This window comes from Odocoileus virginianus, chromosome 1 (genome assembly GCF_023699985.2).
Source record: "Odocoileus virginianus isolate 20LAN1187 ecotype Illinois chromosome 1, Ovbor_1.2, whole genome shotgun sequence".
Lineage (NCBI taxonomy): Eukaryota > Metazoa > Chordata > Mammalia > Artiodactyla > Cervidae > Odocoileus > Odocoileus virginianus.
The window spans coordinates 93,299,903-93,325,127 of record NC_069674.1 but is presented as its reverse complement, the minus strand read 5'-3'; the positions used below and the strand labels follow the sequence as shown (position 1 = coordinate 93,325,127).

The 25,225-nt window shown below is 36.7% G+C and overlaps 1 protein-coding gene across 9 annotated transcripts in view; it reads left to right on the top strand.

Annotated features, from left to right (window-relative positions):
• The first annotated feature begins 2,701 nt into the window (after nucleotides 1-2,701).
• The window catches only part of PHF14 (PHD finger protein 14), a 211,420-nt gene continuing 188,896 nt past the window's right edge, over nucleotides 2,702-25,225 (top strand). For 5 of the 9 annotated variants that reach the window (XM_070470970.1, XM_070470980.1, XM_070470987.1 and 2 more), the window contains exons 1-4: nucleotides 2,703-3,192; nucleotides 3,695-3,805; nucleotides 12,207-12,979; nucleotides 18,291-18,435. In XM_070470970.1, the coding sequence (XP_070327071.1) occupies nucleotide 3,192; nucleotides 3,695-3,805; nucleotides 12,207-12,979; nucleotides 18,291-18,435 (1,030 nt within the window). In that variant the 5' untranslated portion in view covers nucleotides 2,703-3,191. Of the gene's footprint in view, nucleotides 3,193-3,694; nucleotides 3,806-12,206; nucleotides 12,980-18,290; nucleotides 18,436-25,225 lie in introns of all 9 variants that reach the window. The other 4 variants (XR_002309267.2, XM_070470974.1, XM_070470964.1 and 1 more) reach the window with 1 other exon arrangement.

Here is a 25,225-nt window from a genome sequence, read left to right as displayed (position 1 = left end):
ACGGGGTTCTCAAGGCAAGAATACTGAAGTGGTTTGCCATTCCCTTCTCCAGTGGACCACATTCTGTCAGACCTCGCCACCATGACCCGACCATCTTGGGTGGCCCCACACGGCATGGCTTAGTTTCATTGAGTTAGACAAGGCTGTGGTCCTGGGATCAGATTGGCTAGTTTTCTGTGATTATGGTTTTAGTGTGTCTGCCCTCTGATGCCCCTCTCACAACACCTACCGTCTTCCTTGGGTTTCTCTTACCTTGGACGAGGGGTATCTTCTCACGGCTGCCCCTGCTGACCTTGAACGTGGAGTAGCTCCTCTCTGCCCTCCTGCACCCGCGCAGCACCCACTCCAAGCCTATTATCCAAGTCTTAGCTCTTCTCACAGGCCTCATTGGCTGTCATTTGAGGGTTATACATGGACTTCTGAAAAAACTTCTTTCAGTGACTCATCTCTTTCACCCAGATGAGATTAAGCACTCAGGTGGGTTTCACTGGCAATCTGAGCCTGCCTCCATAACTGTTAACATTCTTTTCTACCCTCAAAAGTTTGCTTGTGACACTCTGCTAAGATATAGCAGAGTTATGTTTTTTTGGCTTTATATTTATTTTTTTCCTGTGATTTCAGCGAAATTTGGGGAGAGTAGAAATGTAACTGACATGTTCCATTACGTTTTGTGAGCCAGATCTGTTATCCTTCAGTCAGTCAGTTCAGTCGCTCAGTCATATGACTCTTTGTGACCCCATGAAATGTAGCACGCCAGGCTTCCCTGTCCATCACAACTCCCAGAGCTTGCTCGAGCTCATGTCCATTGAATTGGTGATGTCTGTTATCCCTAGGTTTATAACAAACTGATTTCCACTTTTCTGGTTTCTTAAAATACAATTCAGGACCTACAACTTCTCTCTCAAACCAGATAACACAATTCAATTTTTTTCATTTCTTATTTTACTTTCTCCACACACTCCATCTTTTTATCTCCAAGTATCTTGAATTTGGTTACAAATCATTTTGAATTATGACACTTCCTGAAAGCCAACTAAGGACCAGATGCCGCCTTTGGATATTGAGAAAACAAGTGGCTTCCATCTGAGGGGGTTTCATGATAACTTCATACTAACTTTATATAAAGAGGTACAAGAAAGATACTGAAACGCAAAGAGTTTACTAAGATTTTACAATTTTGGAATGGAAGTTTCCTCAATATGATAGAAAGGTTTGAGTGGGTACATAGCAGTGGTGGTTTGGGTGAGGGTACTAAAGGTTCAGAGAGATCAGAGGGTCAGAAACGTTGCATTTTTAGCAGTGATGAAGAACACAGAAATATGAGGTTGCAATAACTATGGTTGTGGTGGAATGTCTTGAGGCACTCGAGGCAGCCCAGCTTTCAGGGAATCTGACTAGTCATCTCTATTCCTCTATTCATCCTGGTCACTTGCTTACATTCTTTCTTTGGTCTGGAACTTGCGTCTCTTTTTCTCTCTTCTCCAGCCCAGTTCAGACACTATGTCTGGAGCTAAGTGAGACTTTTGGACTTAACCTGGTAGTCCAGTGGTTAAGAGTTCATTTGCCAGTTCAGGAGACACAGGTTTCATCCCTAGTCTGGGAAGATTCCATATTCCCTGGAGCAACTAAGGCCATGGGCCACAACTACTGAGACCAAGCTCTAGAGCCTGTATACTTCAGCTAGAGAAGCCACTGCAATGAGAAGCCTACAGACCACAATGAGAGAGTGGCCTGCTTGCCGCGACTAGAGAAGGGTGTACAGCAACGAAGACCCAGCACAGCCACAGATACATAAAATTTTAAAAAGCAAAAAAAAAAAAAATAAATAAATAAATAAAAACGTTCTTTAGGAAGACTTCTCTTAGCATGTGTCCTTTTTCTCTGGCAGCCCTTTTCACAATAGGTAGTAATTGCTCACTGACTTCCTCAACTATATCTTAAGCTCTGGCAGGGAAAAGATAACTCTTGCTGAAGGTACAGCCTCTATGTAATCATACCCTAAATTGCACTATTAAGTATTTATTATTTTTTCAAATTTAGTATTATAAAATTCAATTACAGCTCACAAAAGAATTCAGCACGTTTTCTTTAAAGAATAAGCGCCCCTACTGTATTGCATGATTTGCTCCTTCTATATTTCATTTACAGTCCTTCCTAACTCTGTATTTCCCTATGCTACAAACATTACCACTCAATATATATCTGGGAATGCATAAACAATCAGCTTTATTCTAATCTTCCTTTCTCCTTGATATAGAAACACGTAAAAAGTATTAATACTGCTCAGATTCTAACATTTTAACATTGTTTTTTAAAAACAGCTACCCTGTACATGAATAAGTGTGGCATTTGAAACTGCTGAAGAACTGAAATGCAATTGTACATACTCTCCTCGTATTTTTACGGATTTAAAAATTCGTCTTAAAAAATAAATTATTTAAGTGTATGCAAAGCACTATTCCACATTCATGGAGACACACGCACTGCTCTGTCCTGTCAGAAACAAACACTGACCTACGTATTTGGACTGAGAGCCCAGCATAAGGCATCTGCAGGCAGCGGGTTTGGGAAGGCTCTCTGTTGCCGCTCGGCATTACTCGGCTCCTCTCGGCTTCTCCTCGGCTTTGCGTTCGGCTTCACTCAGCTCCTCCTCTTCGGGACACAGCTGAGGCGACTCGCGCGCACGCGCGCTCAGCTTCTGCTGCTCTTAGGGCCGCTCTCTAGCTCGTGTTTTCACTTCCTTCTCTTCAGAGCTGTATCCGGGTCGTTGTTTTCTCTATTGTCAGGCAACCGGCCTCGGACTGTGCGGATTCAGGGTCTTTTGTTGCTTTTGTTTGCGGGATAATAAAGTTTTTCTCTCCTTTATTTTTATCTAAGCGTTTTAACGGGGTAAATTAACTCCTCAGGGCTGCCGGGTTGGCCGCGCTGCCTGGGCCGGAGGGCGCCTTTGGCCGGGAGGCGCCAAAGGAAGGCGCTCGGGCGGCCGGGGTCGGTTCTGCTAGGACCGGGGGCCGGGGGGCGGGAGGGGAGCGGCGGGGCTGCACCTGGGGCGCCCCGGTCAGGTCCGCGCCGCCGCCTATTTTTAATAGCATCTTTTGGACTTATTTCCTTGGTCTCAGTCCTCGACCTCGGCGCTGCCTGTGCTATCGCAGCCTCTCCCTAGGTCTCCAAACGACCACCTCGGATTCCTTAGTAAGTGTGTCGGAGGCGTCCGCGGGGAGACTGGTCCATTTCAGCCCTTCAAGAAGTCGGGGCCGGCGGGGGCAGGGCGGAGGCGGGAGAGTCCCGTGGGAAGATGTACCCTCCGCGGACGCTCCCCCTCCACGATCCGTGGGAATGAACATAGTTTTTTATATTCCCTGGGCTTTGCATTTTCTATTGACTGTTAACGATGTCTTAGTGAGGGATTACAGGGAGCAAGTCTCAGAAGCAAGATGTTCAAGAGGGCCAGTTTTGATTTTGGTCGCCCTGGGCTCGTATTTGCTGCGCCTTGGGGCTGAACCTGCCCACGGAGCCGGCCGGCCAGCCCCAGTAATCCCACCCCAACCTTCCACCACACCTTTTGCTGAGAACTGAATTAAGACAAAGATTTGCACCACCTGCGGGAGGTCATCTGTACCTTCCTTCAGCACCACAGCGCTCCCTCGCGCTTGGTGGGATTATGAATAACGTTGTAATGTTTTTCTTTTAACAGTGGATCGCAGCTCCAAGAGGAGGCAGGTGAAGCCTTTGGCAGCTTCTCTGCTAGAAGCTCTCGATTATGATAGTTCAGATGACAGTGATTTTAAAGTTGGAGATGCTTCAGGTAAACGTTTATTTCTCGCTTTCCTTTTCCCAGCTCTTTGGAGTTGGGCTGATTTTCAGACGTTGCTTAAAAAGAATGGATTTTAATTAAAATGTCAATATAAAGTTAAAGCACATAAACTTAATTTTGTCCATTTGATTTCCTACATTTCCCTTAGAGCGTGTCAGTGGATAATGCTAACTACTTCTGTTTTCGTTGCTATTTATCAGATAACTGTCAGAGAAGGATTTATTTCAAAGATGCAGTAATATTGTAAATCACCTATACCTTAATAAAGGCTTCCCTGATAGCTCAGTTGGTAAAGAATCCGCCTGCAATGCAGGAGACCCCGGTTCCATTCCTGAGTGGGGAAGATCCGCTGCAGAAGAGACAGGCTACCCACTCCAGTATCCTTGGGCTTCCCTTGTAGCTCGGCTGGTAAAGAATCTGCCTGCAATGTGGGAGACCTGGGTTGGATCCCTGGGTTGGGAAGATCCCCTGGAGAAGGGAAAGGCTACCCACTCCAGTATTCTGGCCTAGAGAATTCCATAGGCTGTATAGTCCATGGGGTCACAAAGAGTCGGAGACGACTGAGCAACTTTCACTTTCATACCTGAATAAACACCAAACAAAAAGACAGTGGAAAACAAAAAGACACAAAGATGCAGAAGTGGTTACTCTGTTGTTTACTTATAAGATACATTTATGCTTCTTTTATGGACAGAGTGGGGAAAAATCTAGAGGTAATCTTAAAGTAGAGTACAGTTCTGAGAGTAATTTAATAGGAGACTTGAACCACCCAGGAACAGAGTTTGTCTTTTAAGGTTGCTTGGCACCCTCTGAAAGGAGTTTTGCTTTTTGTCTCCCTTACAGCGTAGAATTGACAAAAGTAAAAAGTTGTACTTTGGTAGGGACCTTTAAAAATCTGAGCTACAAAGCATGCATGCTTGCTCATTTTGTGATTTAAAAAATAAACTTTTTAAAAAAGTCATAGGGTAATATACACAACTGAAATCATATAGTAACATTGTACACAATTGAAAAATGGAAAGATACGTTTTTCCTTTTATCTTTTGTTCATTGTAATTCAAGACATGTCTACATAAAAAGTTTTCATTGCAGAAATCTGAGAAATACAAATTATGTTTAAATATTTTATGTGAAAAATACAAGTACACATGAACAATAAAAATTCCACCCCTTTTGACAGGAATTTAAATCAAGTGAGAAATTAAAGCCCTTTTGATTTTATCCTTTTAGCAGTTTCAAATTATTCTTCTAGAAAATTTTCAGTGCTTAGTCCTATTTCTCTCCTATTTTTTTTTTTTCCTGCCAGATATGGTAGAAAGGGATGAAATTTGGTTGTGTTGTATTACTGTTTTACTTTTAATAGCATCAACAGGCACAGTTTGCATTGTGATTTACCAACAACTTTTTGTTTCCATAACCTCATTGAATTTTTACAGTAACTTTGGAAGAGATACTATTTTACAGATAAACAGGGGCACTGAGTTTAAAGAATTTGCATGAAGCCACTTAGCCTAAATGGATCTACTCCAGTTCTTAAGATTCTCAACATTTTTAATGCTTTCACTGCTTAGGTCCTAAAAGATGTAGATGTAGTCTTAAATTGAAACTACTGTACTTACTTATCAAGGTGACTAATTGAGGTTACTCCCAGCAATCAAAAGTTGTAAAGTTTATCTTGTTTGATTTTTTTACCCTTTTATTTCTCAGCTTTTTCATCTCTCACTTGGTTTATTGTTGTTTGGTATTTCCAAAGAATGGGGAAAAAAGGAAGGGAAAGAAGTAAAATCTAAACCATTTTCAGTGCTCTTGTTGAAAACTGTGGCAGAAAGGAGTATCCTTGGCTAGAATGCAGCTTAGGTTTGTCATGTTGAGACTGTAAACTGACAAAAATGGTTGGGTCTCAGAAATGATGACTTATTAGAATACTGTTAGGGAAAAATTCCAAAGCTTAATTTCTTTTAAGTAGTCCATAATTAGTTTTATGACAGTAAATTCTGACTTTGCATATGATTTTTCTCATTTTATTTATTGAGATGTAGCACTTCTCTTTACAAGGGTTAAAATAATCTAATGATTTGGTATCAAGCTAGAGACTCCTCACCTTGTTAAATTTTAATCATGGTTGATGTGAATTATCTGTTATTTGTGAAAGTGGTAGACTGAGTTTTGTTAGGTTGATAATTTTTTTTTTTTTTTTTAGTTTTCTAAAGCACTTAAAAATGTATACTTTTGGTTGTCTAGTCTGCTATACTTGTAATTTCCTTCCTGGGCCCCAAAGGTCACAAGTTTATTTGTGCAGCTCTTGTTATCATAACTGAGAGTTTAGTAGAAAATGTTTTTTTTTTTGAAATGGGTAATAGTAGAAATTGACTTGTATTTTCCACTCTTGGTTAAAGTGTATTGTCTCCCATAGCTGAGATACTGGCTTATCTATACTACCAGCGCTTCCTCTTTGAATCCTTTCTCTTCTCTTTGTAAGTTAATTGGACTCTCATAGGAAATAAGACATTTGAGTTATCACTGTTCTTCAAACATGTTGAAGTTGTGGAATCCCAACCCTACTTAGTAATAGGCGATTAAACTGGAGGTGGAAAAATAGTAACTGAATAGTAATAATCTTTAATAATAGCTTGTAATAATAGTCTTTCTGATCATAGCTTCTTTCAAAGCAGTCTTTAGAAATCACTACTTCTGGACTTCCCTGGTGGTCTGGTGGTGAAGACTGCCCTTTCAATGCAGGGGTTGCTGTTTCAGTCTTTGATTGGGGAACTAAGATCCCATATGTTTCGTGGCCAAAAAAGACCCCCACAAACTTGTTAAAAATGACTAACTCAATAAACTGTTGACTTCCTTCAGACTTAATGTTACAGTGGTTAGAGTGGTGGGCCTCAGTTTTTTAATTGGATTCTATGCCTCAATTTCTTCTGGTATTCATTTTGAATTTTGAAATTCAGCTACAAAACCTTATATTTCTGTCTGGCTTTAAGAATAAATATTGAAATTTCTGAAAACTTATGAAATTTCTGAGAAATTATGCAGATAGACATAATTTATTTTTATGCTTCTCAGATAAAATAGAAAAAGGTAAAATTCAGAAAAGACCTGCCAATAAAGTTGGCACGTTATTAGCAACAGTTAAGTGTTACTAGCTTCTACCTTTAGAAAAGTATGAACGGAAAATAGACCATCTTTTATTTTATCTCTAATGTGAAAGTAGGAATAAATTTATCATTTTTGATTGAGGACAATCACTAAGTAAATTTTCAAGTTAATCCTAAATAAACGTGTAAGCATATCAGATTTATGGTGGTTACCACCAGAAGAATTATATATAAAAATGTTAGCTGGTACCCTATGAAATTAATCAGCTTTATAGGACTAAAGACAGTTGATTATTGGCAGTGTCATAGTTTGGCTTAAAGTGATTATATCTGAGACTATGACTTAAGACTGGGGATAGGAGACATTTAAGATAGGATTGAATCTGCCTGCAGTTCAAGAGACCTGGGTTAGATCCCGGGGTCGGGAAGATCCCCTGGAGAAGGAAATGGCAACCCGCTCCAGTATTCTTGCCTGGAAAATCTCATGGACAGAAGAGCCTGGTGGGCTACAATCCATGGGGTAGCAAGAGTTGGACACAACTTGGTAACTAAACCACCACATGCAACTGGAATAATGTTGAAGATAAATGCATGTGTTACTTTTATTAAACAAGATAAAATAGCAGTGCTGTGTCTCCCCAACCCTTGGCCAAAGTAAGATGGTTAACTTTAGCTCTTGAGCCATAGTTAGTTTTGTTGTTGTTTAGTTGTTCAGTTGTGTCCGACTTTGTGACCCCATGAACGTTAACTTGCCAGGCTTCTCTGCCCATGGGATTTTCCAGGCAAGAATACTGGGGTGAGTTGCTGTTTCCTTCTCTAGGGGATCTTCCCTATCCAGGGATTGAACCCGCCTCTTCTGCATTGGCAGGCAGATTCTTTACCACTGATCCACCAGGGAAGCACATAGTTAGTTTGGTTGGTCCAAATTGCCAGAAAACAATTTAACCAATAGATTGAGACTAGATTTTGCCTTTGTAGTGTTTTCTGCTTAACTGACTTTGGCTAATGAGCATATCTGGTTTTTCATTAACCAACTGTTGTTTTGCTTAAAAGTTCTTTGCTGGATGTTATGGTGAATTCACAAAGAAATAATGATATTACTGGAATGATTAAATCCAAAGCAGATAGATGTTATAAAGCATGATCTAGTTCCGGTCTTTCAAAGGAGATGGGATTACTTTAGACTGGCTTGATTTAGAAGGATTCATTGAAGAGATGAGAGTTGAACTAGGATGTAAAAGAGTCCCAACCTAGGTGAGGGAAACATGAGGTGTTATGGAGGATGGTAAATGTCATTTATATATGGAGATCAGAATTTGAATAAAAGAACTGTGGGAGAGATGAGCCTGGGAAAATAGAATGAGGCCAAATTGAGGTCTTACATGTCAGACCAGGGTTCGTAATCTCAGCAACACTGGCATTTTGTTTTGGTTAATTCTTTGTTGTGGAGGCTGTCCTTTGTATTGGAGGATATTTAGCAGCATCTCTGTCTTCTACTAACTGCTGTTAACATCTACCCTTCCTAACTCCTACCCCAGTCCTGCCCTTTTGTGGCAACCATTATGTCTAGACATTGCCAAATGTTTTCTGTGGGACAGAATTGTACCCACTTGAGTACCACTGGTCTAGATTTACCTAGAAAATATAAAGTGACACAACTGGAACTAGAGTAGGCAGTAGAAGATGAGTTGTGTTGACTGGCTTTTAAAAAGAAATATACTAGATTAGTGTACAGTGTCCCTAGGATGATAGCTGAATAACTCCTAGACTGGTGATGTGTCAGTTATCTGTTGTATATGTGTATAATCCTAATTATTGTTACATCTGCTCAATAAACAGAATAGTTAAATAATTAAGATTGATGAACAAAGATGATTCTTTATATTGCAAAACTATCATAAAACTGAATTAAATCATTCTGATTTAATTACTTAATATTTATTAACTTATTCTATTATTTAATATTTATCATGGGGAAAACTTAAGCATTTAATATTGAAGGGATTCTTTAAGGTTGATTTCTAATTTCTTTAACTGTAAAACATTTAACTGTCTGTTCATGGAAATAGCTGTTGCTTGGAGAGGTTTTGATATATTGTATTTGAGAAAGGTTACCATTAATTTAACTGACTTGGAGGTAGGGATTTCAATTTTAAAGATTTTTTTTCTCAAATTTTTTATTGTAGAATTAGAATTAATTCTATTCTTATGTTCACAATAGCTGTATTTGAAATATCTGGTTTATTTCTCTAGTCTATTATTAGTTTTTCTTTTTTTTTAATGCTTGTAAGAGTGATGGACTTGGAACATTGTTTGAATTTATAGGAATAGGAAATTTTTCATTGCAGTCTACAAAAATACAATTATAGATAGCCCAGGACTCTTATTTTTCTCATTGTCATTAGTACTAAATAATGCCTGTGACTAAATATTGTTTGTCTCCATCCCCCAAGTGCATATTTACCAAAAAGAAGTTACAACTAATCAGTTGAAGTTATTTTTCAGAAATCAGAGAAAAGTAAAATTTGATAATACCTGATCCCCTGCATTTGGAATATGGCTAATGTGTTATATTTGGAGAATGGAGGGTTGGGTAAGCTACTAGGATTGGAATTTGTGGGAAAATCTCAGATTATTCTAATAATGTTAACAAATATAAAACATTTAACTAATATATTTAAGATTCTGCTTTCTATTCAGGCATGATAACACAAAAACAAATTCAAAGAGTACTTTTAAAAATAATTTATTGGCATTGGCAAAACAACCAAAACAAAATTGCAGAAATTCTTGACATTTTGTAAAATTTCCAAGTAATGTTTACCAAAGTTGAAGCAGTCTTGGTTTTGATCAGGAGCCCATCTTTGTGCCCCACTTGATTATTTTTTTCTATCTACTATTATGTGTTTACTGGTAAAAGTTTTTAGGAGTACTTTTTAATTAAGAAAAAATTCTACAAGGTTAATCCAGAAGAAAAGTACCTTTTCTCCATTTCCCAGCTTTCTTAATTATAATTAATTATATTCACTTATAATTAATTATAATTAATCTGCATTGCTTGCAGGATGTTCTAGTTTTCTTTAGTCAGTATGCACAAAGATCCATCTTTGCCTCTGAAGCATTTGGTTAACTCTGCTTATTATTTATTATATCTTTATCTGAAAATGAGCTTCACTGGTGGCTCAGAAGGTCAAGAATCTGCCTGAAATGCAGGAGACCTGGGTTTGATTCCTGGGTCAGGAAGATCCCTGGAGAAGGGAATGGCTAGTATTCTTGCCTAGAGAATCTCATGGACAGAGGAGCCTGGTGGGCTACAATCCATGGGGTCGCAGAGTTGGACGCTACTGAGCAACTTTCACTTTACTTTCACTTTTATCTAAAATTACCTAGGAACTATTTTTTTTTTTAACCAGAGGTATTTTTTCTTGGTAGTTTGAGTCTAATAGTTGTGAGTGGTGTGAAAAGATCACCATTTTTTTCTTTAATGATTTGTAGAGCTGTTGGACTTTCCCTATTTTTAAGTGATACTGGGTTCACACTCTTAAAATTTGCTCACAAATTCAAAGATATTTCCTATGTTTGATATAAACTTATTTGATGATAAAATCTGACTGGAACTGATAGGAGTTTATTTGTACGGTTTACTTATCATACTTGTAAATCTTCATACTTTTCACTGCAGAAAGAATGTGTTTGGTTATAGCATAGTACCATAGACCCCACTGGTGGTGTTAGTGTAATATATTGTGCATGCACCATGCTATGTTTGCAGAATCTGAAAAAATCTAAATTCTGAAACACATCTGGCTCCAAAAGTTTCAAACAAAGGATTGTTGGCTTACATGATACTACTCTTGTGGCCTTTGCAAGATTGTTCAGGTTGAGAATGCTTTTTTCACTGCAGTCCTGAATGAGATATAGGCACTGTATGATAATCCTGAGATTGACAGTGCTTTTACAGGCTCAATCAGCATCGACTAAATGTTAGTCTGTGTTTTTTATGTGATTTAACTTTCAGGATATTTCTTCATGAGCTGTTTGCAAAGGATTTCTGATATGTTTTAGAAACCAGATACTAATAACAGACAACTTTCTTTAATTTGAACGCCCAGGTAATTATAGAGGCTAATGCTGGTTGAGTTAACAAATATTAAAATGGTGTGAAAATGTGAATTTTTTCCATGATTTTATGATTACCCTTTTCTTGGTTATAGGTACAAAATATTCATCACCCTACAGATTTTACTATTGATGTTGGCTACGACCTGATTATTGACTGGTTTGTTTCCTACTTCTTCCTGCTCTCCTTCCACAAATATTTTAGATTCTTATTTATTTAATTATATGTAAAGAGGCTTGGAATGCTACTGAATACTGTTGCCCTAACAGGGTATGGACTGCCCTAGGCTGGAATGGATAGCACTTGCTAGGAAGCTTATGATCCTGCATGAACTCTTAATAGCCTCAGCCTATCTTTTTAGTGACAGCTGTGCTTGCTCTTGTCTAAGACGGATTAGTTTTTTAAAAATGCACTAATTTCTTTCAATCTAGGGACTCTAGTACTTAATGCCTAGAACCTTTGGAAGTTTAGGTGACTCTTTTGTTGATATGAACCGTATCCTAGTAAGCAGAAAAATTGATAACTTAAATCTTGCAGCCTCCATTTTCTGTGCCATTGCTATTGTCTGTTTTTTCCTTGTGTATTTGGTGCTCCTAAATTTGATTGGTATATTAGAGATATGGTACAGGCTGACTGTCATAAATATCTGGGCTCACTTTTGCTACGTAAAGAGTGAGGTAAATGAAACAGGTTTTTTTTTTGGGTCAGATTTTTCTTGTTCTGACTGTGACTCCATGCTTGCCAGTCCATGTAATTTATGAAAGAAAGATGTAAGAGAAGAAGAATGTAATCTGTATTATAAAGTTAAAATCAAGTGCTCAATTTAAAAAGAAGCACATTTACTTTTAGAAAAAAAAAAATGCCTCTAAAGTACCAAGTATAGTGTGAGATGTATGACACAAAATAGTGGTCCTTGTTTTAGAGTATGTTTTAATTTAGAGTTACATATATTCATCTTCATTAGTGCTATACTAAACTAGAATCATTATATCAGCTTCATTGATTTATTATTTAATCAGGTTGGGAATGTCTACCATTCTTTGACTTAAATTTGTTTATATTGTTTTGCAAGTTATTCACAAATTTTGGTGGTTTCATTTGTGTCAGCGTTGTGTGTGTGTGTGTGTATGTATATACATATGTGTGGTTTTTTTTCTCATATTTTCAACAGATTCTGAAGGGAGTGGTAATGGAAGTGAAGATCCTTCAAAGGACAGTGGAGAAGGTTCCTGTAGTGATTCTGAAGAAAATATTTTAGAGGAAGAACTGAATGAAGACATTAAAGTAAAAGAAGAACAACTTAAAAATTCTGCAGAGGAAGAAGTACTGTCATCAGAAAAACAGTTAATTAAGGTGGAAAAGAAAGAGGAAGAAGAGAATGGAGAAAGACCTAGAAAGAAAAAGGAAAAAGAGAAGGAGAAAGAAAAGGAAAAAGAGAAAGAGAAGGAGAAAGAAAAAGCAACAATATCTGATAATGTGGCTGCTGCTGCTGCTTCCACCACGCCAGCCACAAGTCCTCCTGCTGCTAACACATGTCCTTCAGTCCCCACTACTACAACTACTGAGGAGCAAGTCAGCGAGCCAAAAAAGTGGAACCTTCGTCGGAACCGACCACTTTTGGATTTTGTATCCATGGAAGAGCTGAATGACATGGATGACTATGACAGTGAAGATGACAATGATTGGCGACCCACTGTAGTAAAAAGAAAGGGAAGATCTGCATCTCAGAAGGAAGGAAGTGATGGAGACAATGAGGATGACGAAGATGAGGGAAGTGGGAGTGATGAGGATGACAATGATGAAGGCAATGATGAAGATCATAGCAGTCCTGCCAGTGAAGGGGGCTGCAAGAAGAAGAAGAGTAAAGTTCTTAGCAGAAACAGTGCTGATGATGAGGAACTGACCAATGATAGCCTGACACTATCTCAGAGCAAGAGTAATGAGGTAGATCAACCCAATTTTTATGATATCTGTCTGTCTGGGGAAAAGGGAATTCTTCTCTAAACCATTCTACCCATTATATTAAGTGGCTTCCTTGAAATCCTGTTCTTAGACAGCTGTGGGAGTGAATGAGCACCCTAACTGTAACATTTATTCATTTGGTCAGCCCACTTTTATTCAGTATCTCCTATTTGTCACCACCCTCAAGGAGCTCATAATCACCGTTCTCAAAGAGCTCAGTCTATACTTAAATATTTTTATGTCCATACCCTTGGGAAATGGTGGTTTTTTCCATTTTCTGTCCCCTCAGTCCATTGTTCATTGGCTCTGAGTGGGTTATGAAAACAGAGATCACCTTTCTTTCAACTTAGCTGTATCCATGTCTGCATAAAAATTTAGAGTACTTTTAAGAGTACTTTCAAGTAGAGCGACAAAGAATTTAATTGTCTCAGGCTTTTAGAGATTCATTTTAGAGGTAATTCCTTTTTTAGTTGTAGCACCCTCCTGAATAGTCACCAGACCATTGCTTTAGGTGTGTGGAAGTAAATACAAATTACATATTTATATATGTTTAGTGAATAAGTTCTCTCTACAAAAAAATGAAAACAAACATTCTATGCTAAAACAAACATTACTATCATAAAACTACAATAATGACTCAGTTCTTCCACTTGAAGTTCTACTACTGAAAGTTAGGTTTATCCATTGGGCCCAAGATGCAACATTCAAGACTCTTCAAACACATTTGTATCTCTTTGTCTGTGTGTTTATGTATATGTTTTTCTTCAAAAGAAAGACTGAATTGTTGTCTTACATGTAGATGTATCTGTTACATCACATGAAAGAACTATAATGATTGTCTGTCATTCCATTAATGTGTTGATAGTCACGAAAATTCACTTCTTTAACAAGCACTTATTTTTTGTTTTTTTTATGTTATTGAAGTAGATTAAATTGGTAGAAAGCTTTTCCTTTTATGCTTTAGTTGTTCTTTTACATTTCTTCTGTTTACAAGTTTTACATAACAGTGATTTTCTATTTTAAGTTTCATTTGAAAATTTGATGTTTAACCAAAATAATAAGTAGCAGATTAGGTGTTAAATGTCAGCAGAGATGAAGCAGTAGTTGATGTTTTAGATTATAACATTGGTTATATAACTTCTAGGTTGCCCATTTTCCTAAGAAGAATGTTGCCTGATTCCAGTGCTTTCCTAATTCCTACCTTTAGGTAAAGGAAAATTGTCATTTGGAATATAGTATACTATTCATAATGATGTAGCAAGACAGTCTGTATTTCCAATTTAAGGAAACAGAAGTATGGAAAATCCAGTTGTTTGTAAATTGATCCATCTTATCCAATTTATTTTATAGCACTTTATGCTAGTCTATATCTCCTGACTAAGTTTACCTTTGGCAGCATCACTTTCTTCGTTTTTATTAGCATGACAGTCACACAAGGAGGCTGGCTAGTGACAGGGGCCGTATGAATTGGATTTATGCTTAGGTGTGAGGGAATATCTAGAAATTGGCTATGTAAAATCTGTGTAAATTTTCCAGTTGTTAATAATCTGTACTATATAGCACATTGCTTGAGAGATTGTAGACTATATTTTATGGTACATATAAAGGTGATATGTGCTGTTTAATTTTTTTCTGCTAAACAGAAGAGATTTTGGTAAATAATGGGGCTTTATTTATGCTAATAGTCCCTAAGGAATGAGATTCCAGAGCATTTCTTGGGTGAGTGCTTTGATAAAGTTGTCAAGAAAGTTATTCTTATAGTAACTAAATTAATTCTTTTTGTGTTAATTTGTGTTAATTTTCCTTTTGCTCCACTCTGTATAGAAATGTAGAAGAATTTATGGAAGATTAATTTTCCCTCAATAATATTCTACCTGAAAGCTTGATATCTGTTTTTTTCCAAGACTGTTTTTCAAACTCCTCAATTATTTTTGATGATTCTGGTTCTACATAAATGCCATTCAAATTAATGTTAAATTTTAATAGAAAACTAATAAATTCAGTTTATGTTTCTAAATTTCCTATTTGTATAATCTTGATTTTATAAAAAGATGATTAAAAATAATCCTTGTTGTCTGACCAGTGTTTGAACTTTAATATTCCTGGTTAATTTATGTAGTGATACCTTGTCAAGCATTCATTAGTTAATAACTATATATCCAATTATATTTGAAAATTTATTTTTCTATGCTTTTACTTTGTTTCAAATACTACTTTGTAGTAGAGATGGCTGAAAATATAGTTTTAGAATACGTAATATAATTGTATTTAGCCTGAGTGCAGGCAGATTATTTTTCTTGGCTTCTGTCAGGTGCATTTTTAGGGCTGTGATATTGGGTATTATGTAAATGATGCCCAGGAACTTTCATAATTTTGAAGTTTTTTAGGGGAATTTGACATTCTTTTTGAGTGGAGGCCTTTTATAATTATTGGCTCTTAATGGTCTTACTCTGTGTATGCTGTAGGCCTTGAAATGCTCTAGAGCAGTGATTCTCAAACTTTTGTTCAGGATACCTTTATACTCTTAAAAATTGAGTACCATAATTATTATTTATATAAGTTATATCTTTTGATATTTGCCATTTGCAATTAAAACTCAGAAATTTAAAAAAACGAAATGTATAGAAGTTGTTGGGTTGGTGACACCATCCCATGTCATGTAACTTCTGGAAATCTTCATCGTATACCCGTGAGAGAGAGTGAAAAGGCAAACATCCATAGTATTTACCTGTTAGAACCCCTGAAAGAGAGTTCCCTAGGCCACAATTGGAGAACTACTGTTCTAGAATTGGGCATTTGATAACCTGCATTTTCTTCACATGGGCGTATCTTTGTCAGTGGCATTATGGCATTTTTTTGAATTTAAGTGCAATCTGAGCAGTACTTTTGGAATATGGTTACATGTCTTTTTCATCCTTTTATTTTGAAGTTTCTGAGATTCACTAAGGTTATCTTACCTTTTAGTTTTCTGAAGTAAGTTTTTTGGGGGGAGGGCTGTATAGTATTTTTAGATAATGGTTCCCGGACTTTGAAAGAAGCACTTTGGGTGAGAATTAATATATGATAGAAAATCATCTTAGTAGAACTTTTCAGGTGTAAGTTCCCCCCCACCCCGCCCCCATAACAGGCTCTGTTATGTTAAATGGATTAGATGTCTTACTGTGTGAAGAGATTGTTGTCATCTGAATTTTCCTAATTTTGCCTATTTCTGTCTCTTTGTATTTAATTTTTAGTAAAAGTCTGCAATGATGGGTATCAGCCAGAATTGCCAGTTAACTTTGTTTTCTCTGCCTCTATATGATAATATGTGTAGAGAGAAAATGGAATAGAGATATAATTAAGACATTTACTTTTTTTCCTGAGCAAAATGGACAAACAGGAAAATAATAGAATTAGAGCTACTGCCTATTGATGTTTGTTTTTCTGATTGTTAGACATTTACTTATTTCCTACATGGGTTAATCTTTTTTTCAAGGACTAATTAGTTACTGTAATTCCACCAGAGAAATACAGGCAGAGTGCATTAACATGAGTAGCTTCTCAGTCATCAAACTCTGGTCATTTGCTCACTGTTTTTTTGGTCTATTATTTTTTTAATCTGGATGTGGTATTCTTTAAAAAAAAAAATGGATTTACCATAGGAAAATATTTAAACTAGCAGTGCTTATTGAGGCTTATAACTTTCCTTTTGGGATTCAAGGAAGATTCCCAATGTAGTAACTGGTCAGCTCATATTTCTGTTTTTGGACCATCTTCAAAGTACAGAAGAAAGGAGAATGGGAATGATCATTTATTGAATACCTAGTATGTATCAGGAACATTTTTGCCATGTTTTCGTGTTAATTCTTACAAGAATCTGATGAGGTAGGTATTATTTTTGTCATACCATTTTACAGGTGAGAAAGCTTCAGCTTTGAAATTTGGAGATGAAAATCTGGGCAGATTTTTGTTTTGCTCACTGTACTAAAGTACTTTAAAACATGAGTTTTCTTTTTAGGAAATTTTAACCTTATTTGCTAGCCACATGCAATGCCCCAGACTACTTTGGTTTTATAACAAAAGGAGTGAAGTAGAGAATTTTAAAGTGCTAGAATTCTCAAGAGAAATGACATTGCCTCCTTGTTAACTTTTGCATTATTTTCTGTTTTTTTTTGTCTAGGTCAGCTGCAAGTTTAGATTAATTACGCAGAAAATATCTTGAAAGAGTGTTATTAATTGTGACAGTTGTGTCATTCAGATGTTATTTACAAATTGCTGTTGAAATTACTCTAAGTGTTACCTGTGGATATTGGTCAGTTTAAAAGAATATAGAAATATTAAAATGTTAACATGAAATAATATATTTAATGAATGTGTGATATGGAACTAATTTATTTTGTTTCTGAATATGGTTAGGTTCTTAAAATATATAGACTCAGATGCCATCTTTTATTACATGTAATGCTAAACTCAGTGCATTAAATAGCAGATATCATTACCTTGTTAATTTGTATTTAAAGTTTAAATTCATAATGCGGAAGGTTTAAATTAAATGGAGCACCCTCTTCCTTTTTTTTTTTTAATATTCCTGAATGCATTTTCCTTTCTTTTATATTTCCATTAACTAGGTGTTCACTAGGTATTTCTTGACAAAAGGCTAATAAAGTTGTCTGACTCTTCTAGAAGTCAGTCTGGATCCTTTTTTAGATGATTTTCTGTACCTGTATACACCAATTTCCAATGCAGACTTTCATGGATCTATCATCCAGCAGTTTGATGACTCTGGAAATTCTAGATTTCCCACCACTAAAGGAATTTAGTCTGTAACTATGCCATCACATACATATTTGCCTATATGCTATCTTGAATTGATTTTTTTTTTATTATTTAATATGTGTGTGTCTTGTCTCCCCTAGAGAGGATTATAAGCTTGCTAAGTGTAGGAACCATTCTTACATTTTTAAGACTCATAGAATCAGTGATTACTTGTGGGTTAATTTTACCTTTCTCCGAGTTTCAGGAGTCAGGCTATATTCAGAATGGCAAAGCAGGTGAAGAGTTGTTGGTTATAAGCTTGGCTTTATATTTATTTGGGAAGAGAGAATATGGAACTTGGAGAGAAGTGAAAAATCAGAGAGAGGGCTCTTAGAGGGTCCTTTAACAAAGAGATCTACTTCTCAAATGTGGCGCACTTGGGAATTACTAAAATAATGGAGTATGCAGCATACTTTTGGAAATGCACACAATGATTTAAGATGAGAATTTTATTAAAATTACCTTTTAAATATGTGATTTTCTGATATTTTATTATTAGGACTCGCTGATTCTTGAGAAGAGTCAAAACTGGAGTTCTCAAAAAATGGACCATATTCTCATTTGCTGTGTTTGTCTTGGAGATAATAGTGAGGATGCTGATGAAATAATTCAGTGTGACAATTGTGGCATTACAGTTCATGAAGGTAAATTTGCTTTGTTTTGTTTCCTTTTAGAAATGACTGGTTGACACTACATTTGTATAAGTAATACCAGCTATTTTACATATGTACTATACTAATTTTTCTATAATATTTTATGATATTTAACCTGCAGTAAGACATACTGAATTTTCAAATTATGATGGGTATTATTTTTTCAGATTAGGTTCATTTAAAATGTGTTTTAAAATAATCAAAATAGATTATTACTGTACATAAATCATTATTTCTTTGAAGGTCAGTACTATGATATTTTCTTTTATGGCATTATTTCTAGTTTTTAACTGAAATTTAGGTATAGGGAAAAGTCTAGTATGTTCGTTTAGTAGAGTGCGTTCTTGAAAAAGGTACAGTTGAGTCTAGTGGTATATAGTTTCTTCTTTCATAGTTATAATTTTTAAGTTGAAAGGGGAATTTGTAGAGATCATCTTTTAGAATCTGAAATAGGAGCCATTGTTATATATTGAAAGTATTTTTCCTGATTATGAATTTTGAACCTTTTTAATATAATTTTTGTTGTATTTTATTTAAAATGTTTTATTTTGACATAATTTCTTACTTGTGAATTTCTGTATGCTCTTCACTAAGATTTGCAAGATGGTGATGTTTATCTATATATGTTTTATCTTCTGTCATATAAAAAGTTTTCCCTCACCTCTCTGAGAGTAAACTGTAGACAGAATGTTCAGCTCTACCTCTAGTGCCTTATTGTGTATTTCTTAAGAACAAAGATCAAGGACATTCATTCTCTTACAAGGTCACATAATTATCAAAGTCAGGAAATCACCATTGGTAGAACACTGTTATCTAGTCTATGACTGTATTCACATTTTGCCAATCATCCTGATGATGTTGATTCTAGCAAAAGAAAATCCAGGATTATAAACTGGATTCAGTTGTCATATCTATTTAGTTTCCTTTAATCTAGAACATATTTTGAGTCTTTGTGTTTCATGCTGTTGACATTTTTGAAGAATACAGGCCAGTTCTTTTGTAGGATGTCCTCAATATTGTGATTTTCTTATGTTTTCTCCTGATTAGGTTCAGGTGCTAACCTGATGCTTTTGGCAGAATGCCTCAGAAGTTATCTTGGGCTTCCAATGTATTAGGAATCATATAATGTTTATTTGTTCAGTTACTGATGATGTTGTTTTGATCACTTTGTTGAGAGGGTGTCTTCTAGGTTTCTCTGTAGTAAAGTTATTTTTTTTCTGCTGTCAGTTAATTTTTTCTTATCAGAGTCATGACTACTACAAAACAGTGTTTCTATGGCCTTGCCCTTACCTGCCTTTCTGGTATTGCCACCTCCTCCCAAATAGTTTTGGGTGTCTGGTGGACTTGTGAGACCTGTGGGACTTGGACTTCTTTAACCTGTCCTCTTGCCTTCATATGAAGCTCCTCACCCTTGCTGCTAAGACTCACTGTGGGAATGTCTCCTGTTGCTGTTATTTATTCTTTTTTTTTCAGTAGTGTTTGTTAAGAACCTTCTGAGTGCTAGGCATTCTGTAGGTTTCAGGCATGTAAAATAAACAGAATATAGACAGTGCTGACTTCATGGAGCTTAATGTATAGTAAGAGACAGAAATGAAAATATAGTACAGTAATATATATCAGGTGGTGGTCTGGACTGTGGGGAAAAATAAAACAGGAAATGGAATATTAGGAATGCTATGAATGGGGGTTGTTGAGTGGGCAGATGGAATTTTCTATTTATAAAAGCTTATAAGGAAAATCCTCTCTGATAAGGTGATCTCTGAGCAGTGACCTGAAGCCTGTGAGTAAGCAAGCCATGTGAATATCTGGGGAAAGAGCACTCAGAGTGAGAGAGTAGTGAGTGTAAAGATGTTGCAGTAGGAATGTGTCTGGAGTGTTTGTGTGATGACGTGGAGGTTAGTGTGGCTGGAACTGAGGGCGTGAGCTGCTTAGTGGGGGAGGCAGAGATAGGGGCAAACCAGGTGGGGCCTTGTAGGTCATAGATTTCAGGTTATACTGAGATGGATATGGGAAGACCTAGGTGAACTTCAAGCAGAGGATCAGTATGATATGATTTATGTTTTGGAAGAATCACTGCTGGGTTGAGAGCAGACTGAAGTGTGTCTAAAGTGGGATTCAGGGAGACAGACCATTTTGGAGACCATAGCAATGATCCAAGAGAGGAATAGGTTTACAGGCAGATAGTAAAAGTTTGGTTTTAAACTTTTAGAGTTGAGGTAAGATACAGGGGCTGGTGAGGTAAATTTGGGACTGATCAGCCTGCGGATGTTATTTAAAACTGTGAGCCTGAATGTGCTTACTAGGGAATAGTATAGTGCTTTGAGCACTTCAAGAGGAGTTGAGGAGCACAGGGCCAGTGAGATTGGAGAAGAGCCTTGAGTAGTGACCTGGAGTAATGGCAAGTTTTCAAAATAGATTGTAACTGTCAAATACTGTTTTTAGATTGAGATGAAACCTGTCTTATGGGAAATGACCCTAATGCATGGTAAACTCCAAGTCATTACCAGGCAAGTCATCCCAAAGTTTATGGGAAACAAGGCTTACAGACAAAATGCTTATATCACATTGTTTATTAAATAAATGTAAAATACATAGAAGCAAGGGGGAAAATATGGGTTTAGTTAACATGGTATGTACTGTCAATTCTGCTACATTGTTCACACAGGACCAACCTTAGTCAAATACAGGAGGGGACATTGCAAGAATATTAATACTGGGAGCCATCTTAGGGGCTGCCTACCACAGATGCAGAGATGCTAGTGTGTGGATGGAAGGGACCAGTGGAAATGGAAAGTTAGCAATTGATGATGTCAGGAAAGAAAGGGGAACAGTTGCTGGAGCAAGTCCTTTGAGTACAAGGCTAGAAAGGATAGGATCCAACACAAGGGAAGAGATTTAATAGATAAAAGGTGGCATAGTAACTAGAGGGAAAAGAAAATATATGGATACAGAAGTAGGTAGGATGTTGGATGTGGTGGTTAGAACATGTGAAATTGAATGCTTATTTTCTCAGTGAAATAGGAAGCAGCCATTAGCAGAGTGTAGAGGTGGGATGTTGGAGATTTGAGCAGTGAGAGGTTGGTATAAAATAGTTCTTTGGGGGAGTAAATGGATTAGGGAAATACATGCGTAATATTGTGTGTGTATGTATACATACATATATATATATTCACCCATGTTATGTGTTGTGTGTGTATATTTGTGTATATACTACCAGACAGCAATAAGGGACTACTTGAGCTTAGTGGTAATGATGATAACCTTAGAGCAGGCAACATGGTTGTGTGTATGAGTTCTTTTGTTTCTCCAAGAGTGGTTCAGATTTCCTGGAGAAGTTGCAGAATAGGTGAACACAAAAGGAGCTGCTGCACTGCCACTGCTTGCTGTGCCGGTCGCCGCGGATGGTCACAGATGTGTTACCACTGCCTGCGTTCGTGGCTGTCAGTGCTGATGTGAGATGCAGGCATGACTGGTACTGTTAGTCTTACTGACTATTCATCATGCTGAGGGTGCTGCCTCTGCTTCATAGGTCATGGTTTTGACCATGGATGTGATATTTATGGCTAGCACAATGGTTTTAAGAAATTAAATTGATTGTTAACATTTAAAAACTGAAGATTTTATTTTACGTGTTTTGGAATTTGAACTTCTCTTGAAGTTCTGACAGCAGTTGGTTTTCACTTTTATGGTAACAGTCTCCTGGAGTTGAATAGGGCTGATGAAGCCTTTAATCTTCAGTTTACCACTCTCTTCTATTAAATCCCTTACTCATGTTTGATAGTTGCCTGGTCCTTAGAGATGTTTGGATGTATTTGAGGGTGATGCCTCTTGCTGCTGGTAGTCTGCTATAGCCTTGGGGTCTCAATGTCCCACAGCTTTGGTAGTAAAGCAACTCTTTTGCTATAGCTGCTTACTTTTGGACCCAAGTCTGCATCTCCTGGGGACTGCCACCTTGTACAAATCACAATGAACTCTCCCTTCTGACCTTTTATTTATTTATTGAAGTATAGTTGCTTTATTATATTAATTTCAGATGTAAAAAATATTGATTCAGTATTTTTATAGACTATAATCCATTTAAAGTTATTACAAAATAGTAGCTATATTTAGTGGCTGTACTGTACAGTGAATCCTTGTTACATATTTATTTTATGTATAGTAGCTTGTATGTCTTTTTCCCCTATGCTTATCTGGCCCCTCCCACTTTTCCTCTCCCTGCTGGTAACCATGAGTTTGTTCTCTGTATATTGAGTGTATTTCTGTTTTGCTGTATGCATTTGTTTATTTTTTTCAGATTTCACATATAAGTGATAATATCGAGTGCTTAGTCATACGGTCTTTTTCCACATGACTGATTCCTGTACACTTAGTACTCTCTAGGTCCATCCACATTGTTGCAAATAGCAGAATTTCATTCTTTTAAATGGCTGAGTAATATTTTGTTGTGTATACCAGATCTGTATCAGTTCATCTGTTGATGTACTTTTAGGTTGCTTCCATATCTTGGCTATTGTAAATAATGCTGCTATGAACATTGGGGTGCATGTATCTTTTCTAATTTGTTTTTGTTTTCTTTGGATGTATCCCAGTGGTGGAATTGCTGGACCATATGGTAGTTTATTTTTAGTTTTTTGAGGAACATCCATACTGTCTTCTATAGTGGCTGGCCATGCCAATTTACCGTGCCACCAACAGTGTACGAAGATTCCCTTTTCTGCACATACTCACCAACATTTTTATTCCTTTTTAACTTTTAATTCTGTATCCCTCTAAAACAAGGTCAGCAGCCTATCAGAAGTAAAGTTTTAGTCCTTTACTTATTTTTCTGAATAGGAGCTTTTATGGCTAGTTAATTATTTTAGTTTTTAAGGTCTTTCTCACTGTACACTTGAACTATTGCTGCATCTAAAGTAAATAAGGTTTAAAGTTAAATGAAAATGTCACTTTTACCTATTTCAGTAGTTTTTAAAAAAAATTGTGCTACTCAAAAAGTGTGGTCCACAGATCACAGCATTAACTGGTAGCATCTGTATCACCTGGACACTTGTTAGAAAAGCATAATCACAGGCCAAGTCCCTAAACTTCTAAATCAGAATCTGTATTATGGCAGATCCCAGGGTGTTTCATGTGAACATTAAGTCGTTAGTTCCATTGATAATATGAAGGAGTGGCTCAGTAAGGCTTACCAGGGTACCTACACTTTATTATTTTTAAGACTACCATTGGTTACATTTAACACCAGCTTATTCAGAAGGATAGAGGAGGGAAAACACAGCTTGCCAATAAAGCAGCCTCATGCTTTCCTCATTTGAGTCTTTGTAGCCGTCCCTAAAGCAAACAGCTCACATAGTGGGAGGTGACATCTCATGTGCTTACACATACAGAAACATATTTTTCAAAAAGATTGATGGTCAATAATATGCAAACTCCTCTTGTACCCTCTATACCTCTGTTATCACAGTGGTCCTGTCCTCCGCTCCTCCTACCATCCAGGATACATTCACGTACCATGCACTGCATTTTGTGTCCTGTCAGTCTCTTAATCTAAAACAAGTTTCTGTCTTTTTGTATCATTTATGTTGATGTGTTGAAGGATCAAAGCATTTTTAAAATGTTGTGTAGAGTATCCCTTAATCTGGACTTGTTTTATTATTTCCTTTGGATTAGATTCAGTTTAAACTTTTTCTTTTTTTTGTATGAGTGCTGTGATGATGTTTCACATCCAGAGCATTTAATGCCAATTTATTGCATTGTTGGTGATGTGTTAAGATAGTGTCATCCAAGCCTCTCCAGTTTAAAGCTATACTTTTCTCTTTATAATTAATGAATACCTATAGGGTAATGACCTTGAGACTTTATAATATCCTATTGCCTAACAGCCTTATGGAGAAGGCAGTGGCAACCCACTCTGGTTCTCTTGCCTGGAGAATCCCAGGGACGGCGGAGCCTGGTGGGCTGCTGTCTATGGGGTCGCACAGAGTCGGACACGACTGGAGTGACTCAGCAGCAGCAGCAGCAGCAACAGCCTTATACTTAGTGGTTTTATCATCGACAGAGCCAGTTATTATGCATGTGGCTGCAGAATGGGGATTTTCTATCATTCTCTCTACATTTATTAGGCAACTCTTGTTTTGTAAAGAAATTCTCCCCTTTTATCCTTTTTCAGTATTGCTGTGGTCTCATTATCATCTATAACCTGATTACTCTGATACTTAAATTGTCCAAATTTTACCAGTGAGAGCCCCTTCTGTCAGGTTCTTAACGTACACACAAGTGTGCAACACGCATTTGCATGTTTGCACAGTCCCCACCTTGCAATAAATAAATAGATAAATTCCATGAGATTCCCCTCCCATGACTTACTTTATTTTACTCATTTCTTTATCTTGAGATTCTTTTCATATGAGTTACGTATGGGATATGTTACTACTTTTTTATTAATGGGATATATTAATAGCTATAGAATGGATCAACCATAATGTCTTTACTTTTTTTTTGTTTCTAGTTTTCCACTGACATTTAGTGCTAACAAATATGTGTCATATATATTCATGTCATAATTTGTACAGGATAAATTTCTAGAATGAATCAAAATATAAGTACATTTAAACTTTTTAACAAACTTTGCCAAATTGCCCTTCAAAAAGACTGTATTTGTATTCTTCCAACAGTGTACTAACTACTTGATCACTCTGCAACACTGCATATTAGTAAATTTTAAAAAATCTTTTGGAGACTATCTCTTAATTAAAATATGTGTTCCCCTTATTAGTATTGAAGT